At 38.0% G+C, this 24,179-nt stretch overlaps 1 protein-coding gene and 1 pseudogene across 4 annotated transcripts; both read right to left on the minus strand.

The window, feature by feature from the left end:
- Positions 1-911: 911 nt before the first annotated feature.
- On the minus strand, positions 912-6,947 carry LOC127952127 (phenylalanine--tRNA ligase alpha subunit-like; annotated as a pseudogene).
- A 673-nt stretch (positions 6,948-7,620) lies between these two features.
- LOC127952813 (interleukin enhancer-binding factor 3 homolog) lies at positions 7,621-23,295 on the minus strand. Of its 4 annotated transcripts, none has more exons than XM_052551635.1 (19): positions 23,224-23,295; positions 21,404-21,481; positions 20,566-20,798; positions 20,271-20,451; positions 20,050-20,197; positions 17,509-17,600; positions 15,419-15,514; positions 14,630-14,741; positions 14,327-14,424; positions 14,128-14,239; positions 13,903-14,016; positions 13,617-13,822; positions 13,375-13,527; positions 13,006-13,143; positions 12,725-12,868; positions 12,513-12,639; positions 12,059-12,103; positions 9,538-9,912; positions 7,621-8,378 (listed from the first exon to the last, which is right to left on the minus strand). In XM_052551635.1, the coding sequence occupies exons 2-19, from the start codon at positions 21,404-21,406 to the stop codon at positions 8,245-8,247; spliced, it is 2,511 nt and encodes an 836-aa protein (XP_052407595.1). In that variant the 5' UTR covers positions 21,407-21,481; positions 23,224-23,295; the 3' UTR covers positions 7,621-8,244. The 4 variants fall into 4 exon arrangements, with proteins under 4 accessions (XP_052407595.1, XP_052407594.1, XP_052407597.1 ...); XM_052551634.1 differs by having other exon boundaries at positions 14,122-14,239; positions 23,224-23,293; XM_052551637.1 differs by lacking the exons at positions 7,621-8,378; positions 9,538-9,912 and adding an exon at positions 10,404-11,500.
- Between the last annotated feature and the right edge of the window lie 884 nt (positions 23,296-24,179).

Raw genomic sequence — 24,179 nt, forward strand, 5'->3', positions numbered from 1 at the left:
ATGTGCTTATATGTAATCTTATGTGCGCCAACAACACAAGATGCAGGAAATGAAGAGATTACAAAGCATGGCCTCGTCAAGCATGAGAGACGTTCAAATATTTGACCCCAAAATTTGAGCTGTTATGTACATTTACATCATTTTTAAGTTGTAGATGCCGAGAGACGAAAAGATGACGACAGCTTTAACTCATTTCCAACCGTGAGCTTTGCTGAAAGAAATGGAATCAGTGGCACTAATCTTATTTAGGTTGTTCATAGAACTTGATCACACCGTACAAGTGTCCCCTAGAGATACAAACACACTGCGTAACATTTACGTCACTTTCAGCGAAAACAGAATCAATGCAGACAGGAAATATTATTACTTAGAAAAGACAAAGAACATCTACATGTCGATTAATGGCAGACACATCAATCCAGTTTGACTTGAGTACAGTGGTTCTCAACCATGGGGGCTTATTTAAATTAATTATAATAAATATATATTATTAAAATAATCTAATTAAACTTGAATGCCAAAACATATAAAACCGAGACAAAACATTTTTTCCTTTAAAAAGCTTATCAATGAACATACCATTCTTGAAGGTTCTAGAATTGTATTATTTAATATATCAACAAAGCTGATAAAAAAAGTTTTGACGAGTTGTTTCGTTTGGAAGAAATATCTTTGGAGTCTTTACATTATGTGACAGTGGGGGGAGTCAAATCAAAATGCCCCGCCCACAGTGAGACATGGTGAAATCTCATTGGTCCCTGCTCCCCGTAGTGACACATTAAACATATCATGCATTTTTGCTTTCAGCATGGGCTAAAAAATTACTTGGCAGTAAAAAAAGCAGGTTAAAAAGCTGCACATTGCACCCTGTGGTCAAACACAGAAACAATGAGATCAAACAGATTCTAGCATTTAACCAAGAGAGAGATTTACTCTGCCTGAAGAAAGCTTAGCCCTCTTCACTGGATTTACACAAATGACTCAAGACCCTTATCCAGACCTCTCAAGTGCTGCATTTACTACAGTACAAATGCAAAATGAAAATGAGTGTACACTGTAAAAATGACAACTAAATACAAAAATAAAATTAAAAAAATATATAAACCCTGATAATAATTTCATAATAAACAACCATTAAGTAAGTCATACTGGAGATTTGAAACTTTTTAATTTAATATTTCTACAGTAAGAGTACTTTAATAGTTTCCATTGCATTCTGTGTGTGTGTGTGTGTGTGTGTTTGTGTGTGTGTGTGTGTGTGTGTGTGTGTGTTTGTGTGTATGTCGGGGGTGGGTAGAGACCAAAGAATTAACCTACATAAAAACAGGAGTGGAGCTTTGAATGGAGGCCAGTAGAGATTTCTTTATCAGGCGGTGATGTAATAAGGTCAGTGTCATGCTCCTCGTGTAAAGACGTGACCCTTTTCCTCTGGTTTGACGTCAGGCTGTTCAACGCGGCCCTTGTAAGTAATGCCCATCAGCTAAGTGCAGTTCTGTGTGTCTTCTGGCTTAAATAAACAATACAAATTCAGCTGAGTTGTGAGAGTACTAATGAATCCATATGCTGAGCTGTATGATGGTGATTAAGAGTCCAGTCGACATATTGGGCTGTCGTACACCATCTGGAGGTTCACTTTGTGGCCCACGAGCTCTCGGATGTTGTTGATTCCATATTTGATAATGGTGGGTCTGAAGATGGGTGAAAATAGAGAAACAATCAAACAACTCAGATTTTGTATGCAATAAAGCTATTTATATGAGCGTGTCAATGTACCTTTCCAAGGACAGACCCCAGGCGATGACTGCCACCCCCTCGGGCAATCCCATGGGCAGCAGCATTTCAGGCCTGAAGACCCCAGAGTTACCCACCTCCACCCACTTCTTCAGACCTGAGAGAGATCGAGCGAGACGGACGGTTTATGAGGCTAAACTGGTTCAGACCGTTAGCTGAGAGCACAGAAAGGCTTTTTCAGCAGCCTTTGTAAGTACTGGAATATATTAGTGCCCTCAACTGCTGATAAAAATAAAAAATTTATGAGTTCAACGCACATTAATGTCTGAATTACGAGTAGGAAACATTACTTTCTATAAGTCCTGAGTTTCCAAGTTGCGTATACAAAATATGATTATATCAAACAATTACGAATACATTGCAACTCAATTTACAGTGCTTTCATAAATCTTTCTAATTTTTTTTTGAAGATTCAAAACAACCAACCAGCTACAAGGTAACACAAAACATTACAAACTTTGATTTGAATCAGAAAATATTTTGATTATTGAAATGTTGTCTGATCGTCTAGAACTGCAGGGCTATGGAAAAATTCATTGTTGAACATGTTAGTTTTATATCGCTTCAGAAAATAATTTGTATATGTATATACATACGCATAAAAACATAAAAATATAATATATATATATATATATATACACATACTGTATGTGTGTTTATATTAATATATGAACATGATATACTCTGAATGCACATATAATATGTAAAACAAAAACTTTTATTTTGGATGCGACTTATCTAATTTATAAAGCACAAGTTTTAACACTTAGCAATAAAAACAAACACTTCGTATGGAGAGTTTTACCTTCATGATAGCTGAACACCTCCATGCTTGGCTCGGTGTAGGGGTTGTACGCAGGCTTGAAGCGCAATTTTGTGATTCCTGAAAGAAAACATTTCAATTCATGGTGAATGAACCCTGGGATGTCTAAAAGTCAGACAGCGAGTAATTTACCAGGTTTCTTAATAAATTAATGAACATTCAGGAGTCTTCCTTCACTGTAAATTGATAGTTATACAAATAATGATGAATCTCACACACACTCGTGTATCTTATTATTAAAAAGCAAGGAGTGTAGTACCTAGTTTGGTGAAGAACTGGTGCAGGATGCCCATGAGGTCTCCCAGCGTGAGGCCGTAGTCGGCCACCACTCCCTCGATCTGGTGAAACTCCGCCAGGTGAGTAGCGTCCAGAGTTTCATTACGGAAAACTCTATCGATGGAGAAGTACTTGACGGGTGTGAACTTCTCCTGAAAGATTACACCACAGAGACGAGTGAGATCTGAGCTAAAGAGCGGTGAGACTAGCAGTGAGTCAGTCTCTCTCTCTGTGTGTGTGTGTGTGTGTGTGTTCACCTGCTGTGCAAGTTTATACAGCATGCGAGCGCTGACCGCTGTGGTGTGTGTTCGCAGGAGGTTCTTCTGGGCTTCTTCAATCTGCCAGTCATATTTGTTTCTTAAAATTCGAACATTTGAGATGTTAAAATTACATTGATCTACAAATATAAAGTACTGTACTGTTCAGAAGTTTTTTGTTTTAAACCAAGGCTGCATTTCTGTAATCAAAAATACAGTGCTGACACTAGTATTATGAAAAATCATTACAGTTTTCTATTTTAATGCTTTTTAAAATGTCATTTATTCCTGCGATGCAGTGCTGAATTTTCAGCATCATTACTCCAGTCTTCAGAGTCACGCGATCCTTCAGAAATCATGATAATATGATGATTTGCTGCTCAAGAAAACATTTAGAATTATGAATTATAATGCTCATAATGATCATCTTACCCCTGTGATCCGTAACCTCCTTCAGAATGAACCTGCTTCACTCTCTCCAAATAGTCCTGAGGAAACTCGTGAGCAAGGGCTGGGTCTGTGAAACACACCAAATATTATTAGAAAAATATGCCTTGATTGTATAAGGCATGAACTCCTGCAGAAGGAGTGAAAGCACACACAGAGGTGGATATTTCTCACCCGAGATGAAGAAGGTGTCGTGCTGGTCTCTGGCTGGGTGCTGCTGCGGCTGGAACAGAGGAGCTCTCGATGAAGTTATTGGTGGGCATTTCTGTGAAGCTGTGAATCAGAGACCTAATACTTACGAATATGCTTGATTAAAACATTATTATGGAGTAAAATGTTTGGTATGAAAGGTAATGAACAGTATGAAATGTTCACATTAATATTCATATTAATTATACAAACAATTGCAACAGCAACACAATGCGGTTCTTTGTTTGCTAAATGAATCAGAGTTTTGAACTAATCACTTGAATGATTCAATAACTGAATAAATCTGTCTGAAAAAATCGTTAAAATGAGTGACTCAAATCATTGACAGTGATTTGTCACCACCTACTGGATGTTTTAGATTTATTTAAAGTACCTTTCCATTAAAAAAAACATAATAAATAGAAAAATACTGTATTCATTCATAAATGTACTTATTCAAAAAAAAAAAAAAAAAAAAAAAATCTCACAGGCATTAAAGCATTTGTAAACTGTACCTCTGAGCAGTCTGTGAAAATACATCTAAATGCCATTTCAGATGCCAAGATGGATTTTACTGAAACATTTACTGCTTGAATCTAAGAATTTGACAAAAAAATTTGCTTAAAAATAAAAAGTTTAAAAATGTCACGCCTGTAGAAAAAAATCAGATCTAGGAGGCAAATAATGCCTCATAATGGATAGTGGAAGTTATTTTCTGTCTCTACAGTGAACTAACCATCACATAGAATATGAATATTAAAAGCTTGGGGAGTCAGCTATCCATGAAAGGCCTAAACCAGAAAAAAATAGAATATGAATAGAATATGAATACTAAAGTTTGGGGAGTCAGCTGTCTATGAAAGGCCTTAACCAGAAAATAAGATACCAGCACAAAAACACACTTGGTACAATTTTCTCTTATTCTAATTATCGAGAGAATGTTTAGGTTAAGGACACGCTTTAAAATCTTTCATTCAGACTGCTCCACAAAAACACTGACCAAGCATGTGTGAAATCATTTCGTCCAAAATATTATGTCCACACAATAAAACTGCTAACTGGTGGTTTGTCAGCCGAGGCAGAAGAGTGTTCTGCAAAGGTAAAGGACTGACCCCATCTCCAGGAAGATCTGCCTGAACTGAGTCCGGACCTTCATGAGCGGGTGCAGGTGACCGCAGTCTGCAGCGACACCCATCGCCTCGAAATTATACGGCTTGAACTTCTTCTCCTTCCAGCTCCCACTGAGAGAAACAAGTGACAAACATTAAAAACCAAAGACTTGTGAAGCCTTTCATTCAACCCAGCTGAAAACACAAGCCATGCAGCTTACAACTACACCCAGAACTGAAACTGTGGCGTTTTTAAGTTGTTAATAACTCAGCACAAGTCAGAAGTAGTCTGAAAGTCTTGCATTTCAGAACTGCATCTTTGAAACATGATGTTGTGGAATACATTGAGGTTTTTTCCTGTGAGAAACTGCTTGGTCTCACCTGGCGATCATCTCTGGAGTGAGTTCGGTCTCTTGTTTGGTGATGGTGGTACTGAAGCTGCTACCTTTAGTGATCCAGTATGACTTAACCGTCCTGAAATTAAACATCCATATATTAACAAATTTGGAATACATTAGTTTTCCCTGGGTTTTCAACTGGGATGAGATTGTTATTATCGAGCTGTAGCGCCTCCTGCTGCTCAAGCAGCATTAAAATGAAAAACTTCCACAACAAGTTAAAGCCAAAGACTCAACTCTCTCTTACACTTCCGACAGCAGTTTGCGTTTCTTGAGTTCATTCTTCTCTTCGTCTTCTAGTTTTGCCGATAGTCCCTTTTGCACCAGCTGTAGTTTGTCCCTTACAGCATCCTCAATAGTTTCCACCAAAAACACACACATACACACACATTAATAACACATTAACTGGGAGTTTCAGGCTTGATTCATTATGTGTGCAGCATGTAACTCACGGTTTTAAAGACTCTTGATCCTCCCTCGTGAGCTTTATCCAGACGGATGCATTTGTTGGACATGGCTTTGCTGAAACCAACCTTCCCGCTCGGCATTTTCTAAAAGAATCAGAAGGTACATGAGATATCAGATGATAAAACACACACACAAACACACATATAAACATAAATATAAAACAAGTGTATATTTGGCATAATTGATGCATACTTCCATTATATGTGTGTCCAATTGTATTTTACAAATATACTTTATTCACTAAATTTAAATAATGTTTTTCCATGCTAAAAAGAGCTTTTTGCATTGTACGCTACTCAGATTGTTTAAATATGAGAAAGCTAAAATAAACTTAGTAGAAAATACTTTCTGTTTTCATGAGATCCATCCTAGTGGCACTCATTATAGTCGAAACACATGTGTTCTCCTGTAGTATAGACTACAGACGACTCCTCCATCTCTCACCATGAGTTCACTCACTCTGCTTCAGACCCTCGTCTGGGATGGTCTTGAACACTCGGGATTCAAGACTGCCCTGCTCCGCGATCTCACAGCCCTCTCTGGTCAGCTCCCAGCGTCTGGAGGACTTCTGCTCCGCAGAGATCACCTGACAACAGGATTCACACAGGTTAAGACAGAGAAACAACAGTGACATGCTTCTATTACAAAACAGCATGTATACGGACACCCACAACAATTTACAAACAAGGGTCAAGAAAAATAGGAATGTTCTTGCCAGTGTACAATAATATGCTACAAAATACAGACCCTCTAAAATAGTTGCAACGTGCCTAATAGCATTTAACAGTAAGATATGACAAAATACAGATAGAAAAAAAATATAGATAGATACAAAATATAGATAGATAGATAGATAGATAGATAGATAAAATTACCGAGAGGCACGCAGACGAATATATAGACAGACAGACACAGATATCATAACTGTGCTTTTATCAGCAGTTGTTTTGACAGGTCTGTATTGTAACATGGTTTCAGTGATGAACACAGATCATGTGGATGGGATGGTCTGGCTTGTTTGGGCTCACCTCTCCCAGCGCCTGCAGGCTCTTCACCGCGGCGACGATCAGCTGATGATCCACCCCGAGATCCGCCGCCACATCCTGACTCTCGATGCCACCGTCTGCCTGCTCAAGCAGCCGCAAGAGTGCTTCCAAAAGCCCGGTGTCAGACATGCTGGAGTCGCTCGGATGGGTAAAAGGAAGTGACGTCACGTCAGCCGTAAGAACCATAGACAGTAAAAGAAAAGAACCGTGACAAAAACGCAGTAGTTATTATTAATCGTTGACATATTATGCTGCCGTCGTTACCGGAGTTTTCAATAAGAAGTCCGCAAACATTTATTACAAGTATTCAGGACACTTAAGAATAGCTCTGTATTAACGTTACACCATTAAACATAAAACAACTTGTAACGGTACATACATTATTTTTACAGTGATTATTATTATTATTACCGGCGTTTACAATTGTGGCGTTCATAAATATTCATTAGGAAAAAAATCTGTGTATTTATAGCGGCTCTCTATTTAATAAAAATGTTAATAAATAAGATTTCAATAGCCATTTTCACAATACTTTTTAATTAAAAAAAAAAATCTGTATATTTAGAACGGATCTATATACACCTTCAAACTAAACATTTGTATTATCATTAGCACCAGCGTTTTGAATCACGTTGAAATTATATATATATGTTAACTTAATACATCTTAATTTATTTTCAGGTTTAGATTTCATTACATTTTGACAACCAGATTTCAGTGTGACTTTTGTATCAAACTGTATATATTAGGTTTAGAAAACTATAAGAAAAATACCTGGAGAAGTGCATTCAAAAAACAATGATCAGAGATCAGACATCCTCCAAAATAAAATCCTTTATTACAAACACCACACATTCTTTAAACATTGTTCGGAAAAATAAAGGTCCCCCACCCAAAACAGCCAAATGCTACAACGACCTGACACATCACAACTTTCACTATCACATAACCATTTAAAACAATGTCACATGTGCATCCATAATTTAAAAGAAAAGCCTACCATTACAGGTAAAATCATGAAATGTTGCCGGTCAAACAGAGAAAAAAGAAAAAAAAGGAAGAAAGAAAAGAAAAACCTAAAGATTTAGAGGTTGAGAGTGATTCATCTTATATTTATGCATGTGTGAACGGTTAAAATCACTCGAGGACTGAGCGTCCTGTCACTGCATATTAACAAATGATCAGGTCCTCACATGCATCGCTTTGGGTTTATATCACTTCTCCCGTTTGAAAGTAGTAGGAGTTCACAGATTTAAACAAACTAAAAAAAAAAAAAAAAAAAAACACTTCAAAAGAAACTAGAAAATACACTATTTTGCACAAAGTTTAGAGACTGTTATTATTTTCTTTAGCTCAGGTGTTGGCGAGAATGACAGAATCAGAACGGATGATGCTCATTGTTTGGAAATGATGAGGCAGGATTGCACACAGGAGGCAGGTTTATCGATACTGGTAGTTCATACTGGGATCGCCCCGGCCGTACCCTGCTGGTCCACTGTTGTAGGAGGCGGAGCTACCGCCAAAATTCTGGTTGGCTCCGCCCTGTGAGCTGTAGTTTGACTGGTTGCTGTAACCTATGAGAGAGACCAGATCAGAATTAACAACAACATTTTAAAACGGAGTTAAAACCCCATTCACACCAAGGATGATAATCGTTCTAAGACCACAGCTATAGCAAAAATGACAAGATAATTGGAATCACTTTCAGGACATTTTTCCCCAGCTGATTAATAATAAAGTCAATGACAGGATATAAGAATCTACCAAAGTAAAAAAAAAAAAAAAAAAATTATATTATATATATATATATATATATATATATATATATATATATATATATATATATATATATATATATATATATTTTTTTTTTAAAAGCAATAAACTATTTACATGCAGCAACCACTTATAACTAACAACACTGCTGTGAACGCTAATATATTTTGTCATTTTAGTTCTTGGTTTGAATGGGCCTTAAGGAAATAGCTCACCAAAAAAATGAACTTTGCTGAAATTCACGCAATCCTCAGGCAATGCAGATGTATTTCTTTACCCTAACAGATTTGTAGAAATTTAGCATTATATCACTTGGATGCTCTGCAGTGAATGGGTGCCATCAGAATGAAAGTCAAAACCACCAGTTAATGTCTCGTAAAGCAGAAAGCTTCATGTTTGTTAATAAATTCATCAGTAAGGTGTTTTCTTTTTACAAAATCACTTTTGCCCAATATAAGAGTCCATCATAATGCTTCCTTCAGTGGAAAAGTTCATCCTTTGTTGTTCTCTTGCGTCAAAATCCACCAACATGTTATTTAGAGCTGCTTTTGGACATATTTTTTGCTTATGTCTTTCCTGTTTCAGAAGACAACTTTTTCACTTGAGAAAGCAATATTATAAACACTCATATTCAAGTTGGAAGCAATTGTTTAAAAGGTAAAATGTCTTTATGCATTTGTTTCTTACAAACACAACTTTTCATCTCACAAGGACTGGAGTGGTGTGGATTATTGTGATGCTTTTATCAGCTGTTTGGACTCTCATTCTGACGGCACCCATTCACTGCAGAGGATCCACTGGTGAACAAGTGATGTAATGCTAAATTTCTCCAAATCTGTTCTGATGAAAAAACTCATCTACATCTTGGATGGCTTGAGGGTGAGGACATTTTCAGCAATTTTTGGATGAACGATTCCTTTAAGACTCCCAACTTGTAACTCGGACTGTTTTGGTCACCTTCATAGCTGTAGTCCTGTCCTCCGGTCACTTGGGAGGGATAAGCGGTGCTGTAGTTGAAGTTTCCGCCTCCTCCTCCACCACCTTGAGCCTGGCCGAAGTTCTTCTTCTGGCCGAAGCCCTGGCCGTACTGACCGAAGGAACCCCCTTGGCCCAGTCCGGTTCCAGGAGGCTTGGTGTTTTGGTGCATGGGTGGCTTCTTACCGGCCAGTTTGGGGGTTCCAGTAGGGGACGAGTAGCTGCCATCCCCCTGGTAATATGATCCGAAATTACCCACCCCTGGAGGACCACCAGAAGATGTGTTTGTGCCTGGACCTGATGATCCAGGACCTGAGGCCACCGGTCCTCCATTAGACCCTCCATTGTTATAGAAATCTGAAGTGGAATAATGCAGTAAAAGGTTAACAAATGGGCATTCAATTCTAACTCAATGCACACTATAAAACTGAATGCTTATACTGAATCAACATACTACTGGCTTTTAAGTAACCTACAAACTTTTTGCTGTAAATTTAAACCTGATACCAAATATACATCAATTCAGGGAAATATTTAACTGAACTGAACACTACAAAAAAAAAGTTATTTTGTGGGATATGATGTCTTGAAATCTCAATTCAGCCATTTAGATGCAAGTTACTGACCCAAGCTTCAATAAAACCACTATCTGCATTTTCTGGCTTTGAAATAGTAACACTAGTGTAGTGTCACACTAGTTTTGTCAATTCACTTCTATTTAAACACATGCTAATGCAAGAGAACAGAAATGCAGGCTTTTGTTAAAATGTTTTGCATTTCGCTACTCTACAAAGTGCAAGTTTGAACCTGCGAATTAATCAAACAAGACATGACCAATAGAACAAAGATCAGTACATCATAGTTTAATCTAAAAGAACACACAGTGGAGTAAACTGTATTTTTTCATGTTGGAGAAGTTATACATTGAATTTATGTTGAGTTTTATGCTGCATAGTTTGTCATATCATGACCATTGCACTGTCTGCAACAACTCTTCATAATGAAACTTTAGTGTGACCTCAGCCTGATACCAATTTAGTTTTCTAAAACATGTTACGAGTGCTTACGAAAGCAGTAATAAATACTGGCTTTGCATATCTGTACACACAGATTTTTTTGGATTGAATAGAAGAGGCCAAAAGCTCTTTGCAAAATACTAAGAGTGAAGTTTTCAATCGTAATACTAGCTAAACATTTCCAAAAAATAAATATTTAAAAAAAGATCGTAAACCTATGCAAATCTGTTTAATTTCCACCCCCCCCCAAAAAAAATACTACTAATAAAAATTTACATAGATATCACCAGTTTGTAAATGAAATCAAATTTATTGCAAAATATGATTCACAAACATCAAATTTAAAAACAAAAATGCCGCAATTGTACCCCATTTGTTCAATAGTTCACAGAAATGATAACATTCTGATATTAAAAACTACTCCTCACAAATCCAGTATCTCTCAAACAATGGCACTGACCACAATTAAAAAAGAAAAATAAATAAACTTAAAAACATTAGACATGGCAATGTATGGAAGTGACATAAAAAAAAAAATCCTTTGCGAACATTATTCCAGGAAAAAACAACTAAACGGTTGGAAAAAATGGCTTATACAGTGACTTCAGAGTGAAGATGCAGTTATTAGGAAACGTCAGTGTGACCATCCATCAGTCAATCACAACTAATACATCAAAACGTCTTGCTTTTCTTGATTTCCGCAGACAGAAACTCCTGTTCACATCCACAGTGTTAGCTGATCATTGGTGCAGGTTTTTGAGGTGAGATTGTGGGCGAAACATCACAAGGACACGAGTTCATAATGCGGGTAACCAGTGTTTTTCCCCCTCCGCATCTATTTTTCGCTTCACGTTTGCATGCTTATTGAAAACAATGGGCGGTTTATGTAGCAAACTCGTGGTAGCCATAGCAGTCTGAGACAAAGTCACCTAAAGGGTGAGACAGAGCAGAGAAGCACAGAATTAGACGTCTTCTGTGTTTGGCATGCCATGACTAACGTCACCGGGCATGAGTCAAGATGTCAATCAGATATCAGCAAGGTCAAAGGTAGTTTTCTGTGTTTTTTTCTTTTCTTTTTCTCTTTCTTTTTAGATTTCTCTGCTCCGGTCACCCTCAAGAAGGTCTTTCCTCAGAAAGTGGCGTTGGCATGTTGGGAACATTTCTCATTTTTTGCCAAGGAAAGTTTGCATCCCATGGTACAACAAAGCAGAGAAATGTAAAATCAGAAAGAAAATACAATAGTGGACACTCGCAGTAAAAACATTAACATGTCCCCAAACTGGCAGAGGAGCGGTTTAAATAGATCCAGAGCAAAGCTTAACTTGAGATGCAGTTAAAAATAACAAGAGGAAATTAAAACAGCAACAACATGTGCCATAAAGACAAGTCTTGGAGTTAAAAACAACTACTCGAGGACAACACTGCTTAAAGATAAAAATGAAAAGAGAAGATTCAATGGCACCAGTGAGAAATCAGAAAATACTCACTGTAGCCAGAGTTATTGCCGCCATATCCAAACGTCCCATATCCACCTAAAGAGGGACAAGGATATAGATAAGAATATTTATCTGTTCAAAAGAAAGTCAACAGGACTTTTGTTTTATTAGACACAATTATAGGTATACTTAATGTATAAATCATAGCTCAAGAAAGCCATTAATTATAAAAACAATTATATGTAGGGTTGCACAATTTCACCACTACTTTGATAAGACTTTAAATTCATAATGCACAAATATATCTGAAAAGTAGCATGTTATATTTTATAAATACTGAATTAATGAAAATACTATGAGATAAATTCAAGACACTAGAATTTCAGAGTGCCTGTTGTTTTTAAATCCATAATTAATGAAAGATAATTATTTAATTGTTTGGTTAAAACATTGCTGGGTCTAAGGTTTGTCTAAAAGCCTTGTTGAGACAGGACTATAATTGTACCTTGATTGAATCCTCCTCCATTGTTAAATCCCCGGCCTCGGCCCCTTCCACGTCCTCTTCCTCTGCCCCTGGGATTGATCCCCATGTCAATAGGTGGACCACTCACCATCCCAAATGCAGCAGGGTGCTGAAATCAGCGAATCAGAGAATTATGCAGAGAATGTAGAAGTGAAGATCATAATGACACTGGAAACAGGAAGAGCCGGGCGTACCATTGGAGGCATTTTCTTCTTCTTGTTTGCCTCTGAGTTGGAGCCTTCAGGGAAGAGCTTCTCCAGGGCTTCAAGTGCTGCGTAGGCCTTCGCCACCTTTTTATTGGACCCGCTTCCCTGAAACTTCTGTCCGTCGATCTCCACCTGGAGCGAAAAATAGAGAAAAGAGGCAGCTTTTTAATTTGATCGGTCTACAATACATAAGATGAACTGAATTGGGAAACACACCTTACAAACGCGTAGTATAAAAAACTAGAATGTAGAGTTTGTGTCCTCCTCACCTCCATGACGAAGCGTTTGTCGTGGCTTCCGCCGGTCTCTGAGATGAGCTCGTACTTCAGTCCTCTGCGTTTTTCGTTCAGCTCCATGACCGGGTTTTTTCCATGTTTGGTTAGGATGGGCCCCTGCTGCCGAGCGCCCTGAGGAAGCCAAAAAGGAGAAACAAGCTCTTAGAAGACTGAATAACATTTTTTTATTAACTATTTAATATTTAATTGTAATCCATGAATGTTTTTTAGAATTTAATTGGATCACCCTTTATTTGCATCCAAAAACTGCCCACAAGTTGCATATTAACTATCAAAAGTATTGCAATCTGTGATATGACATTTTGGTCTTCATGAGCAGCTATTTAGATCAATGTCTGGTACCTCGTCAGTGGGGCTGTCTGCGGTTGGTGCTGGTTCTGGCTCCATTGGGGTCACAGTGGGCAAAGGCTTCTGTGGGGCCACCGGCTCCTCCTGTTTCACCACCTCAGCTACCTTCTGCTCCATTCCTGTTGGCAGACCCATGTCTTGCAAGACCTGGAGAAGGAATCAAATAATTCAGTTTCTACTGTTTTAGACTGATCCAGTTAGCCAAATAACTGCTCTTCTACATCACGCTCTCTTACTTTGACAGCCACGTGTAGTTTGGCAGTGCGTTTGGAGGGACCAGAAGCTTCATAGTTCTTCCCGTCCACCTCTACGGCCATAGTAAACACCGGCACATGTACGGGCCCAGTCTGAGAGAGGAGTTTGTACTGCAGACCCGGCTTCAGCTGGTTCAGACGCATCAGGGCATTCATGGCCTGTGGCAGCTCTGCTTTCTCCTCTGGAGCTGAAGGACAGAAAACAAGGTATGTTTTATGTGCAAAGCTCTGCATAACTCCGGATCAAGAACATCTGAACAGCATTTACATTTCTTTTGCAATTTCTTCTTCTTCTTGTTTGGACTCTTCTCATCAGTGGCCTCCTCCTCCTCCATGGGGCGCTTCATTGGCGGCACGTAGGTTGTGCTGGGTGGGATTTGAACTATGCAGACGAAAGATGTGAAAAGTCAAGTTTCTTGCTTCCAAATAGATAAATATGATACACAAAACATCAGTGAAGTAGTGAAAAATGTCTACTTTCACTCACTTTTACCTGTGTAGTCAATAGGTGTCTCACTCCTGGGTTTTCGGGGCATTTTTGAGGGAAGCGGGTCCATGCCAAGTACTTTGTGCAGCTGTCCAAACGCTGAAAGCCTTAAGGCGTGCTGTCAACCAAAAAATGGAAACGTCACCCATAATGCTCAAATGAAATCTCCAAGTGATCAAAACTGTAATTAAAACAGTGTACAAACCTGAGCACTCTGGGTGATGTCCTCCCGCTGCTGGCGATCAATGTGACTGATGGCATCTGTTGGCTCCTTTTCACAAGGGTCACAGATGCCTGAACCATCTACAGCAGAAATTTTAAAAGCATCTTTGTATTTTTTTTTATTTTCTCCAGCCTACACAATGCCAATTGGTCAATAGAACAGAATATACTATGCTATAATGTGAACACAGTGCACTCAAAATTGGTCTTTCATACTGTATCTCGATATACTGAGAGACCGTAATTTTCTAATCTGTTTTAGATATGAAGTGTGGAGCTGACGTACCAGCCATGAGGATTCCAGACGCAAGACACTCGAGAACTCTACGGAGAGCTTCTCCTGCTCCCATTGGCCGATTCCCAGTGCCAATCGCCTTCTCGCACAGCAGCTCTAAGGGCTTCAAGAAACAACCGCTATATCAGCTAACATCTAAACGTTTGCCTGTATTATTTTTATCTAAACATAATTAACAGGGGAAAAAGAAGACCAATGTTTGTATGAAAAATTTCTATCAATTCTTAAATTGTCTTGCGCAATTAACATTTGATATAAAAAAAGTGAATCTACTAAAACAGCCTACTTTTTTCCTTGAATAATTAAGTAAACTGTAATAAAACAAATTAAAATTAAAACCATCCTTTATTTTTTATTCTGTATAGCAGGGCTCAATCGCACAACAGCTCCATTGTGGATTTTTTTTTAGAATGACTTTCGTTGTGCAAACACATACAACTCACAATATTTTGTTTACAACACAATATGAACTTCTTGTTTACTAAACATGAATAAAACCAGTATTAGATTTGCAATCGCACAGATATTGAAGAAACTGTGTGGGTGTTAAATACATTAATTCTAAAGTGTTATTTTATATAAAATCACATTCAATTAAATCATTAACTCAAATTTATTGGTAAATTTAATGCAATTCAGTTTTTAAATCTATATTTCAATGCAAAAATAAACAAAAAATATTACAACTAAAAGATAAAGACATGCTACAACACAACCAACAGCTTTTGTTGCCATTTAAATATCAGCCAGCCCTATTTTCCGGGTCTGTTTTGTACTCACCCATCCTCGCAGAGGGGCCCAGGTGGGAACACGCGCACAGAGGTCCCTCAGGATACGGATGACAATCACACATGAGCGTAGTCCATTAGCCCTGGCCTAGAGACAAAAGCAGGAGGGATACAATCCAGCGGTTTATCTCATGGATTCATAACGTGGTACAACACCAAAGTAAGAAACTAAGAAAAGGGGTGAGATCTGACAATACTGAATAATGTGTCGATAAGCATTAGCAATGTAGAAAGGGTGGCAAATGGTTAAGAGTTACAAAAAAGCAATTACTCAGTTGAGAAGCTAGATATGAGACAGATATTAAGAGAGTAGATTAAAAACGTCAAGCTCAAGAGATGAGGAACACAATGGGGCTTGTGTTTGTGGGGCTGGCCTTGTGATTAGACATTAAATATCAGAATTTAGTGGATACAAGCGAGAATGTACCAGAGGATAGCAGGTATGGATTAAATCTGGGAAATGCAGCTGCTTTTTAAAGCACTGCATCACATCAGCGTTCCTGCAGCTCAAGTGGTAGAGCATTGCGATAGGAAGCGCAAGGTGGGGGTTCGAATCCCAGGGAACACATGTTAGGAGAAAATTGTTAGCCTGAATTCGTCTGCTAAATGCAGACATTTTAATTTGAATCGGTGAAACCATGATACATGAAGATGGTGGAAAAGGTGCAATATTCATTTTGGAATAAATGAAAGCTGACAGATCTTTGCAGGGAACTGCATTAAATATCTAACACTAACAGCGATGTTCTGGGTTCATTTCAAGTTTTAGAGGCAGCATTTGTGGCATAATGTCAATGCAATAAAAACAAAAAGTCTCATAGCCCAGCAAGATTGCATTTTTTAAATAATTATTTTTTTAATAAGTAGTTTTTATTTTAAGTTTATATGCATATAGTCTTTATTTCTATATATTTCTTTGTTATCTTACAATATAAAATATTTCTGAAAAAAAAAATTTCGGGGTTCTCTACAGAGTAAAGACTACAAACTGAACAGCATTTATTAGAAAAACTTTTTTTTTGTTAACATTATAAATGTATTTACAGTGTGTGTGTTCTTGTAGCTCAATTAGTAGAGCACTAGCGCAAGGTTGGGGGTTCGATTACCTGGGAACACATGATATGTAAAAATTGTTAGCCTGAATGCACTGTAAGTCGCTTTGGAAAAAAGCGTCTGCTAAATGCACAAATTTAATTTATTTAATTTTAAATTTAGTCACTTCTGATCACTTTGTGACCATACAGAATAAGTGCATGATTATTAAATTTCAAAATCTCTTCTAAATGTTTTTCTAAATTTCATTTTTCTGTAATAAATGTAAAAAAGTTCACATGAATGTTTTAAACGCCATGTTTTTTTTTTCCTACTAGCCAGCCAAATAATTCCCTTCTAGTTTCTTTCCACATCTCATACAAAAGCTACAAGGTTTGCTGGTCTGCTTCCACCAAAACAAGCCAAGAGCTGAGACACTAGATTTAACTACACTTTTGATTAAGTTGTGTATTTTAATGTCTGCATTCCATTCTAGCAATACAAAAAGTCTCAATTAATTGTAGCAATCAGTATCATGCCAAAAAAGCTGATGACTGCACTGAACCCAGAACATTCCTATAAAGGACAATTCGTATGATACTGAGAAAAATATATTCTCCAGCGAGGCGTCAGATATTATGGCGGGCTGCAGAAATATTGCGCATCCCATTTGCACTGAAATACTTGAATTTTGAATCAAGGCGTTCAAATGTTAAAGTGGACTTTGAAAGCGGCAGTTGATACTGGCAATGACGTCTCAAAAAGTTAATAAACAGTTTATCGATGCGATAATACACTTAGTTAAACTAGCCAGGCAGAGGTCAGACAGCACTGACAAAGATGACCTTGGCAACGCAATTCAAAACCATCCAGCAAGAATACGATATTCCACCGGAGGCAAATACACTCCCACAAATAAAATCTACACAGAAAAACACATTCACACAAACAACTGAACAAAAAAATAATACAGCATGAAATAAGGTTAACACTGAAACAAAATAAAAACAGACTCAACTACTAGAAGACAAATAAAGACAAGATGCAAACCTGGAACCACTTGGCGTGGCGGAGGGACGCCAAGGCAGTCAGGCATTTCTGCCTGTCCAGTACATCCGGGGGATCGTTGACTGATAGCGTTTCTATTGGCAGGTGGAATAAGAAGACAAGGTACAGTTTGACCAAGGGGTTTTTCTGTCTCACGGCCAGGGGGGGAGGCGGCAGATAACCCCTACCAAAGGCAGTGGAGGGGAGGGGAGGGGGAACCCCCCGAAACCAGAGCAACCCTTCCTGTGCTAGTACACAACAGCAGGACAGAGATCTACAAGTGGGCGGAGCATCCGGCTCTGTTCCAAACCCAAGTGAGGCTACACTCCAATAAAAACCAGACATCTAGTCGTTTCCTCCTTTATATTATTAGCACACATACATTTGACTTGACACTGAATGAGACTTTTTTTTAGAAAAGATTAATTAAAATTGTTTTAACTCATTATTAGAAAAAGTTGAATTGAGACTTAAACATTCATGTTCATGGTTCATTCCAAAATGTGCACGTAAAAAACTATAAAGCTCTAATATTGAAATATTGAGTAAAACAGCCTATTTTTAAATAGACCAAACCACTTTAAAGATAATTTTGAATTAACTGCTAAAAATATTTATGTAAAATACCACTTTGCATTATAAGTACACCCTTTTAGATAAAATTTCGGCACAAGTCACAAGTCGAAATATTATAAAAGAGTCATTTAAAAGCCTATATAGTTTGCTTTACATAAACTTTAGAATGGATTAAAGGTTGACTGTAAAAAAAAATCTGTGAATGTGTTACATTAACTATGAATAAAAGCATGAGCCAAAATGCATTAGTCATTTACGAGTAATGCATCTGTACGAACTATGGAAAACACATCATGATTTCGTCACCAATTTTCTGCCACTGTCTTCACCTATGATGCCTCAAGATGGAGTCTAGGTAGGCAGCTCACTATGATTTGGAACAGAGCACTTGTGGCATGAAGGTGTTTAGTGAGTGAATGTCAAAGGGAGGTTCTTGTATGGCTTGTGTATCTGTGAGATCTGAGTGCATTTGTGCATTCATGTGACATGGGGGATCCCCTCCCCCTCGCCCCCTTTTTTTTTTTCAGGGTGCACTGCCTTGCCCCTTCCGAGACAGAGAGCGTCCAGTTGGTCAAAGGTCCAGCGTCCCTAAAATTGACAAACTAGAAGGCTTGACAGAGAGAATCAGATTTTGAACCACAGGCAGCAGTATTCAGATACACAAGAGGTATGATCAAAACGAGTCCACACTGCAGCAAAACTGATGGCTCGTGATGGTCTAAGGCAGGCGTCACTAACCGAGGGGTCACAGATAGGGCTAGGCTTTGACTTCGGCCTCAAGTTTGCTCTCCATTGACCCTTTGCTAAGCCCCGCCATTCTTTGATTACTCTTACCATTGCTTATGCAGGTTTTGCAGGAACCATCCAGATATTTGATTTGTTGATTTGAAGTGTTAGCCCCCTTTCTTTTAATAAGATGTGCTTAAATAGTGGTAAAACTATTTAATAGTTTTATATTAATTGGATTAAATTGTGACTTTGCAAAGTATCATAATCTGACATTTTAGAGTTTAGAGTAAAATGACTAAAAACTGCAAAGGGAGCAGCTTTATTTAAAAAAAAAAACAGCAACTGTAAAATGGCAATGTCATAGAACATGCCATACAATAATTAACGTACAATCCACTGTAATCTTTAAAATGGAAAAGATATAGTAGACACATTTTATCATATTTTGGTTTAAAAACTTTCATAGACCAAAGACCAGTAGTTTGTCTCGTAAAATGGAGAACGGCAAAAGCTGCCAAGATTGTAAAAATGGGGTTTAGCCAAAGGTCAATTGTTTTCTTACTGAAACAAGTTTTTATTTCAGTGTATTCCCAATACAATTCCCTGTAGCTCTGAAAAGCCCTTTACCAAATTATAAAAGGTTGCCCAAAATTCTCTAAACTACAGATCCATTGAGTTCCTGTGACCATACATGATCACATACATGAGTCTAATCTATTATTTACGCTGTATCCTTATGTCTAGCATTATCTATAACCCTCCTGCCCTCCGTCCAGCCTCTTTGAGAAAGGCTCTGTCAACAAGTCCTGGTGAACAAACCAGAACTCGACAACACTTCTGCTTCTCATTTTTGCTGCAATGCAAACCGTTCCCTTTCTTCTCCATTATACGAACACATGCAAACAACAAGGTTTGTGATTTTGTTTCTTAATTCTCAGTAAGCCTTCAGTAAACTCTCCTTTAAAATACTTCAAAGGGAACTGGGTCTTATTTAAAGCTTTACCCATCACTTAAGTTACTGTATATTGGGCCATCAACTCTAACATCACGCTGCAAGGAAATGTAAGACTTCAAGTGGCAGTAAACATAATCTGTGTTACATGACTAGTCTGTACACAATATCCCCAAGCACCATTGAAGGCCCAATAAACAATATCCCTGCCTGAGTCCATCCCATCTGCTGTCTCTGGGGCTGTGGGGTGGTTAGAGGAACCATAAGGCACTTGATTTCAAACCTACCTCCAGCAGCCTGCTTCTCAGCCTCCTCCCTCACGAGAGGTGACGTCAGGTTAATGGTGAGGGTCAGCGGTGGCTCCTTGGAGTTCTTGATGACAATGGTGGCATCACGGATGCACGGTTTAACGTCATATTTTTCTTCTGTGATGAGCTGTTGGAAAGATATGAATGTTTTTTGATTCTGTCTTTGTAAATGATGCTTCAAACTAGAGATGCAGACAAACCTTAAGCTGCACAGCGATGTTCTCTGAAACTTTCTTTAAGAGGGTGATGGTGGGTTTGTCTTTGCACAACAGCACAAGCTCCAGATCAAGATCTCCCTTCAGCAGGAGGCCTTTAGCTACCAGCCCCACACGCATGACTCCACGCAAAGAACGTGAGGGCTGCTCCGTTGACTTTGGTTCACTGGAGAACAAAATATGATGGACAGTTACATGAGAGCTACTAACTCACTTCAGTAACTAATCATGCAGTCAGTATTAAAATTGTAGAGTGAGCAGAGAAGCCAAAAAATCTCACGTCTCTTTCTCGCCATCTCCATCAGACTCCAAGGCATTCACTTTGGGATTTCCTTTCTCCTGCTCATCCAACCAATCAGAGACAGCCTTGAGGGCACGTTCGGTGTGTGACACCATGTTCTGCACCCCCTCCAGCTCCTCCTGGGTGGGATAGACGGCGGAGTGTTTGGCCATCACATGGCGATCGTCGTTCACAAAGATGCGCATGGAGCGATGGCGAATAGGAGGCGGCGGCTTCACGGAAACAAAGAGAGAAAACCATTAATATACATGACGAAAGGTTCTGAAAGGTTAAACCAAAAGCCCGGGTTCAGTATGATTTTTATTTAAAGAAATTAATACCTCTATTTAACAAGAATGCATTAAACTGATCAAAAGTGGTAAATACATTCATAATGTTACAAAATGTTTCCATTCCAATTATGCACTGTTCTCTTGAACATACTATTCATCAAAGACTTCTGAAAAAACATACAAAAGTGGAAAAAAGTAACTACCTTTAACATTGATAATAATAGTTTCTTGAGCAGCAAATCCGCATATTAGAATGATTTCTGAAGCATCGTGTGACACTAAAAACTAGAGTAATGTAAATTACTCCATGTAAATTTATAATAGGTAGGCCAACATCAAATTTTTCCATATGTTTGCAAAAAAGCTGGAAATAATTTTCCAAATCCGTGTGGCTGCTCTGTGTAATGACTGGCATATTAGTATAATTACTTAGTACTATATTGTACATAATTAGCACTAGTCCGTAGATTTAGTGCACTTGGGAATTACCATTTATTACTAGGAATAAATCTGACTGCACAAGCATTAAAGCATGTATACTTTACCATAATGGCTACAAAGTGGTTCTTCAGTTTGGCAGCGTTGGTCTATGTGTGGCAGAATATGTGGCTGCTCCAGTTGGTCTGAAATCAAAAGCAATCAGTTTCCTTTATAATAATTAGTTCAAACCTATAATGCAGCAAAAACAAATCTTTTATAGCGGTTTTAAAGATGGTGTCAATAAAAATGTAGTTCAATTTACAGGTATGGCTTTATTTATTAAATCAGTGTTAATATTAGTTTTGTGATGGAATAACACCATTGTCACAGTGTTTAACATTAAGCCTTAAAAAAGGATTATCCCAGTTAGAGCAATTCTGATTCTGCATCAGCTTCCACACAAATCAAGGCCTAATCCATATAATCGTTCCACAAACACCCATGAAAACGTACACAGATCATAGGAGCATCACATATTAGGATCTCCATGGAAACAGTGACTCATTCCAACCCATAATATCATCCAGGCCTATGAGATGCAGCACAAGCAGCTCAGAACACATGAAAACTAGACAGGAAACCCATTTACAGACTGGGATCTTAAACGCATATAAATTTAAAACACATGACCGACATGATTTATGAATTTCCTGAACCCTGAAAGTCATTTCCTGCTCCTATCACCACGCTTGTCGCCTAAGTGCTAAATCAGTTGTTCACTAGAGCCATTCTCACCTCTTTATAAGGACAAAACGTGTTTTTAATTCATAGCAAATGTCCTAAACCTTCAGGAAATGTTATTTGACCTCACAATCCACAAGTGAACCATCTCACATCTGCTCTACAGCTGTGAGGCATGTCTGTCTACCATTACTAGTCCTATAAAAAGCTACAAACATCACAACTATACTGACCCGAGGCAAGAATAAAGACTCCAGACCGCAGTGTGAACACTTATACATTTAAGAAACAAAAATACATCATGCATATAAAATGAAATCTTGGTTTTGGCTCTGGTGGGACTGTCCTTCACATATACTATTGAGCATTTATGCAAATACACTTTGGAGAAACGAACGTGTGTGATTATTCACCTTTACTGATCTTTTTCAATGTGAAACACACATATCAATGTGTTGTATAATCTATGCACATTTATCAAGCAGGACACGCACTTGTTGAGGCCGACACCACCACTTATCTCTAAAACCAAACAGAGATCAGTCAAATTAAAGAAATAACAACGTATCTCTTAGATAATCGACATGCACGCGAGTAAGCGTGATATTGTACCTCTAGTAACAAAGTGCTGAAGTAAACAAGGGACACGCAGTGCACTTCACAGCTGTGCGGCCATTTTAATGCAGACAAACAATGAGGACAAACATCTACCTTCTTTTCTGCAAATATTTGGCCCTTAAGATCACATTCACCGCGATCTAATTAAGTTTGTACACGTAAATCTGGCTAATTGTGCCGACAACTTCTTTCCAACGAAGATGTGCGTTTGATTTTGAGACACGACCGGACACCGAATGAGATAAAATGGTCGTGACCCTCCCCCAAAACAACTTTTGCAAAAAAACCTTTGCAAGAGGGTTGACTTAACTAAAAAATGAGACCGAAAAGAAGACTACAAATGTAAGAAAAAAAATCATCATGTAATGCTAAATTCTCGCTATTTTTTGTGAAACGCATGAGTTAGCATGCTAATCGCTAACCATATTTGTTTGCTATCGAAATAAATGCATTTCTGTTGCGTTTAAGTGTTGAAACAACACATTTAAAGTACATTCAAATGCATTCACTCGATATATTTGCACCTCAAAACATTTTAGACCACATAATGTTGAATAATTTTACGGGTTTTGTTTCATCTACGTACCAGCGCAGCGACAAGATGTGCCTTTCTTTCCACTGATCTGTAGAGAATCTTTCTTCTTCTTCTTTTCTTCTTTTTTCAAGTTTAATGGCGGTTGGCAAACCAAACTTAAATGGTGCATTCCCGCCACCTACTGGATTGGAGTGTGGATAACGTTATGGTAGTAGTGACCTAAATCCTGTTACTTAAATGAGTGTCTTTTAAGAAATTAAATACTTCTTCATATATTTTAAGTTGCTTTGGGCCATTACCTAATAATGCTTTGATAGAAAAATCTTCCATTTCCATTTCTCTTAATGCTTGAAATAATTTAAATCTTTCTCTTGCATAAGCCTCACATTTTAATAATACATGTTCTACTGTCTCCATATTTTCCGAACTACATTTTTCACAATACCCAGTCTGGTGTTTCCCAATCCTGACCAAACTTTGATTTAGTAGACAATGGCCTATGCGCATTCTTGAAATTATAACATCCATCCTCCTATTTCCAATGTTTCTTCTTTCAAAACCAACTGTTCCTTGTATGTTGTATAAATGTCGACCCTTATTTCCACTGTCCCACTCATTCTGCCATTTCTTTCTAACTTCCTTAGCTATTATACTTTTAATCTCAGTCTTACTCAGCGCAATCTTGATATCAACTTCTTGAAATTTTATGGCCTGTTTGACTAATCTATCCACCTCCTCATTACCTGCCACCCCCATATGAGCCGGTATCCAAAGAAAATTAATAATGATTCCCAATTGTCTGGTTCTAAAAAGACTTTGCAATATTTCATAAATTAAGTCCTGTCTAGCTGTAGATATACCACTTGCTAGACTTTCAATTGCAGATAGAGAATCTGTGCATATAACTGAACTGATTGGTTGAACTTCTTCGACCCACTGTAATGCTAATATAATTGCTATTAATTCTGATGTAAATACTGAAATGTGATCTGATGTTCTTTTCAAAA

Source organism: Carassius gibelio, chromosome B3, assembly GCF_023724105.1.
Source record: "Carassius gibelio isolate Cgi1373 ecotype wild population from Czech Republic chromosome B3, carGib1.2-hapl.c, whole genome shotgun sequence".
NCBI classification, from domain to species: Eukaryota; Metazoa; Chordata; class Actinopteri; order Cypriniformes; family Cyprinidae; genus Carassius; species Carassius gibelio.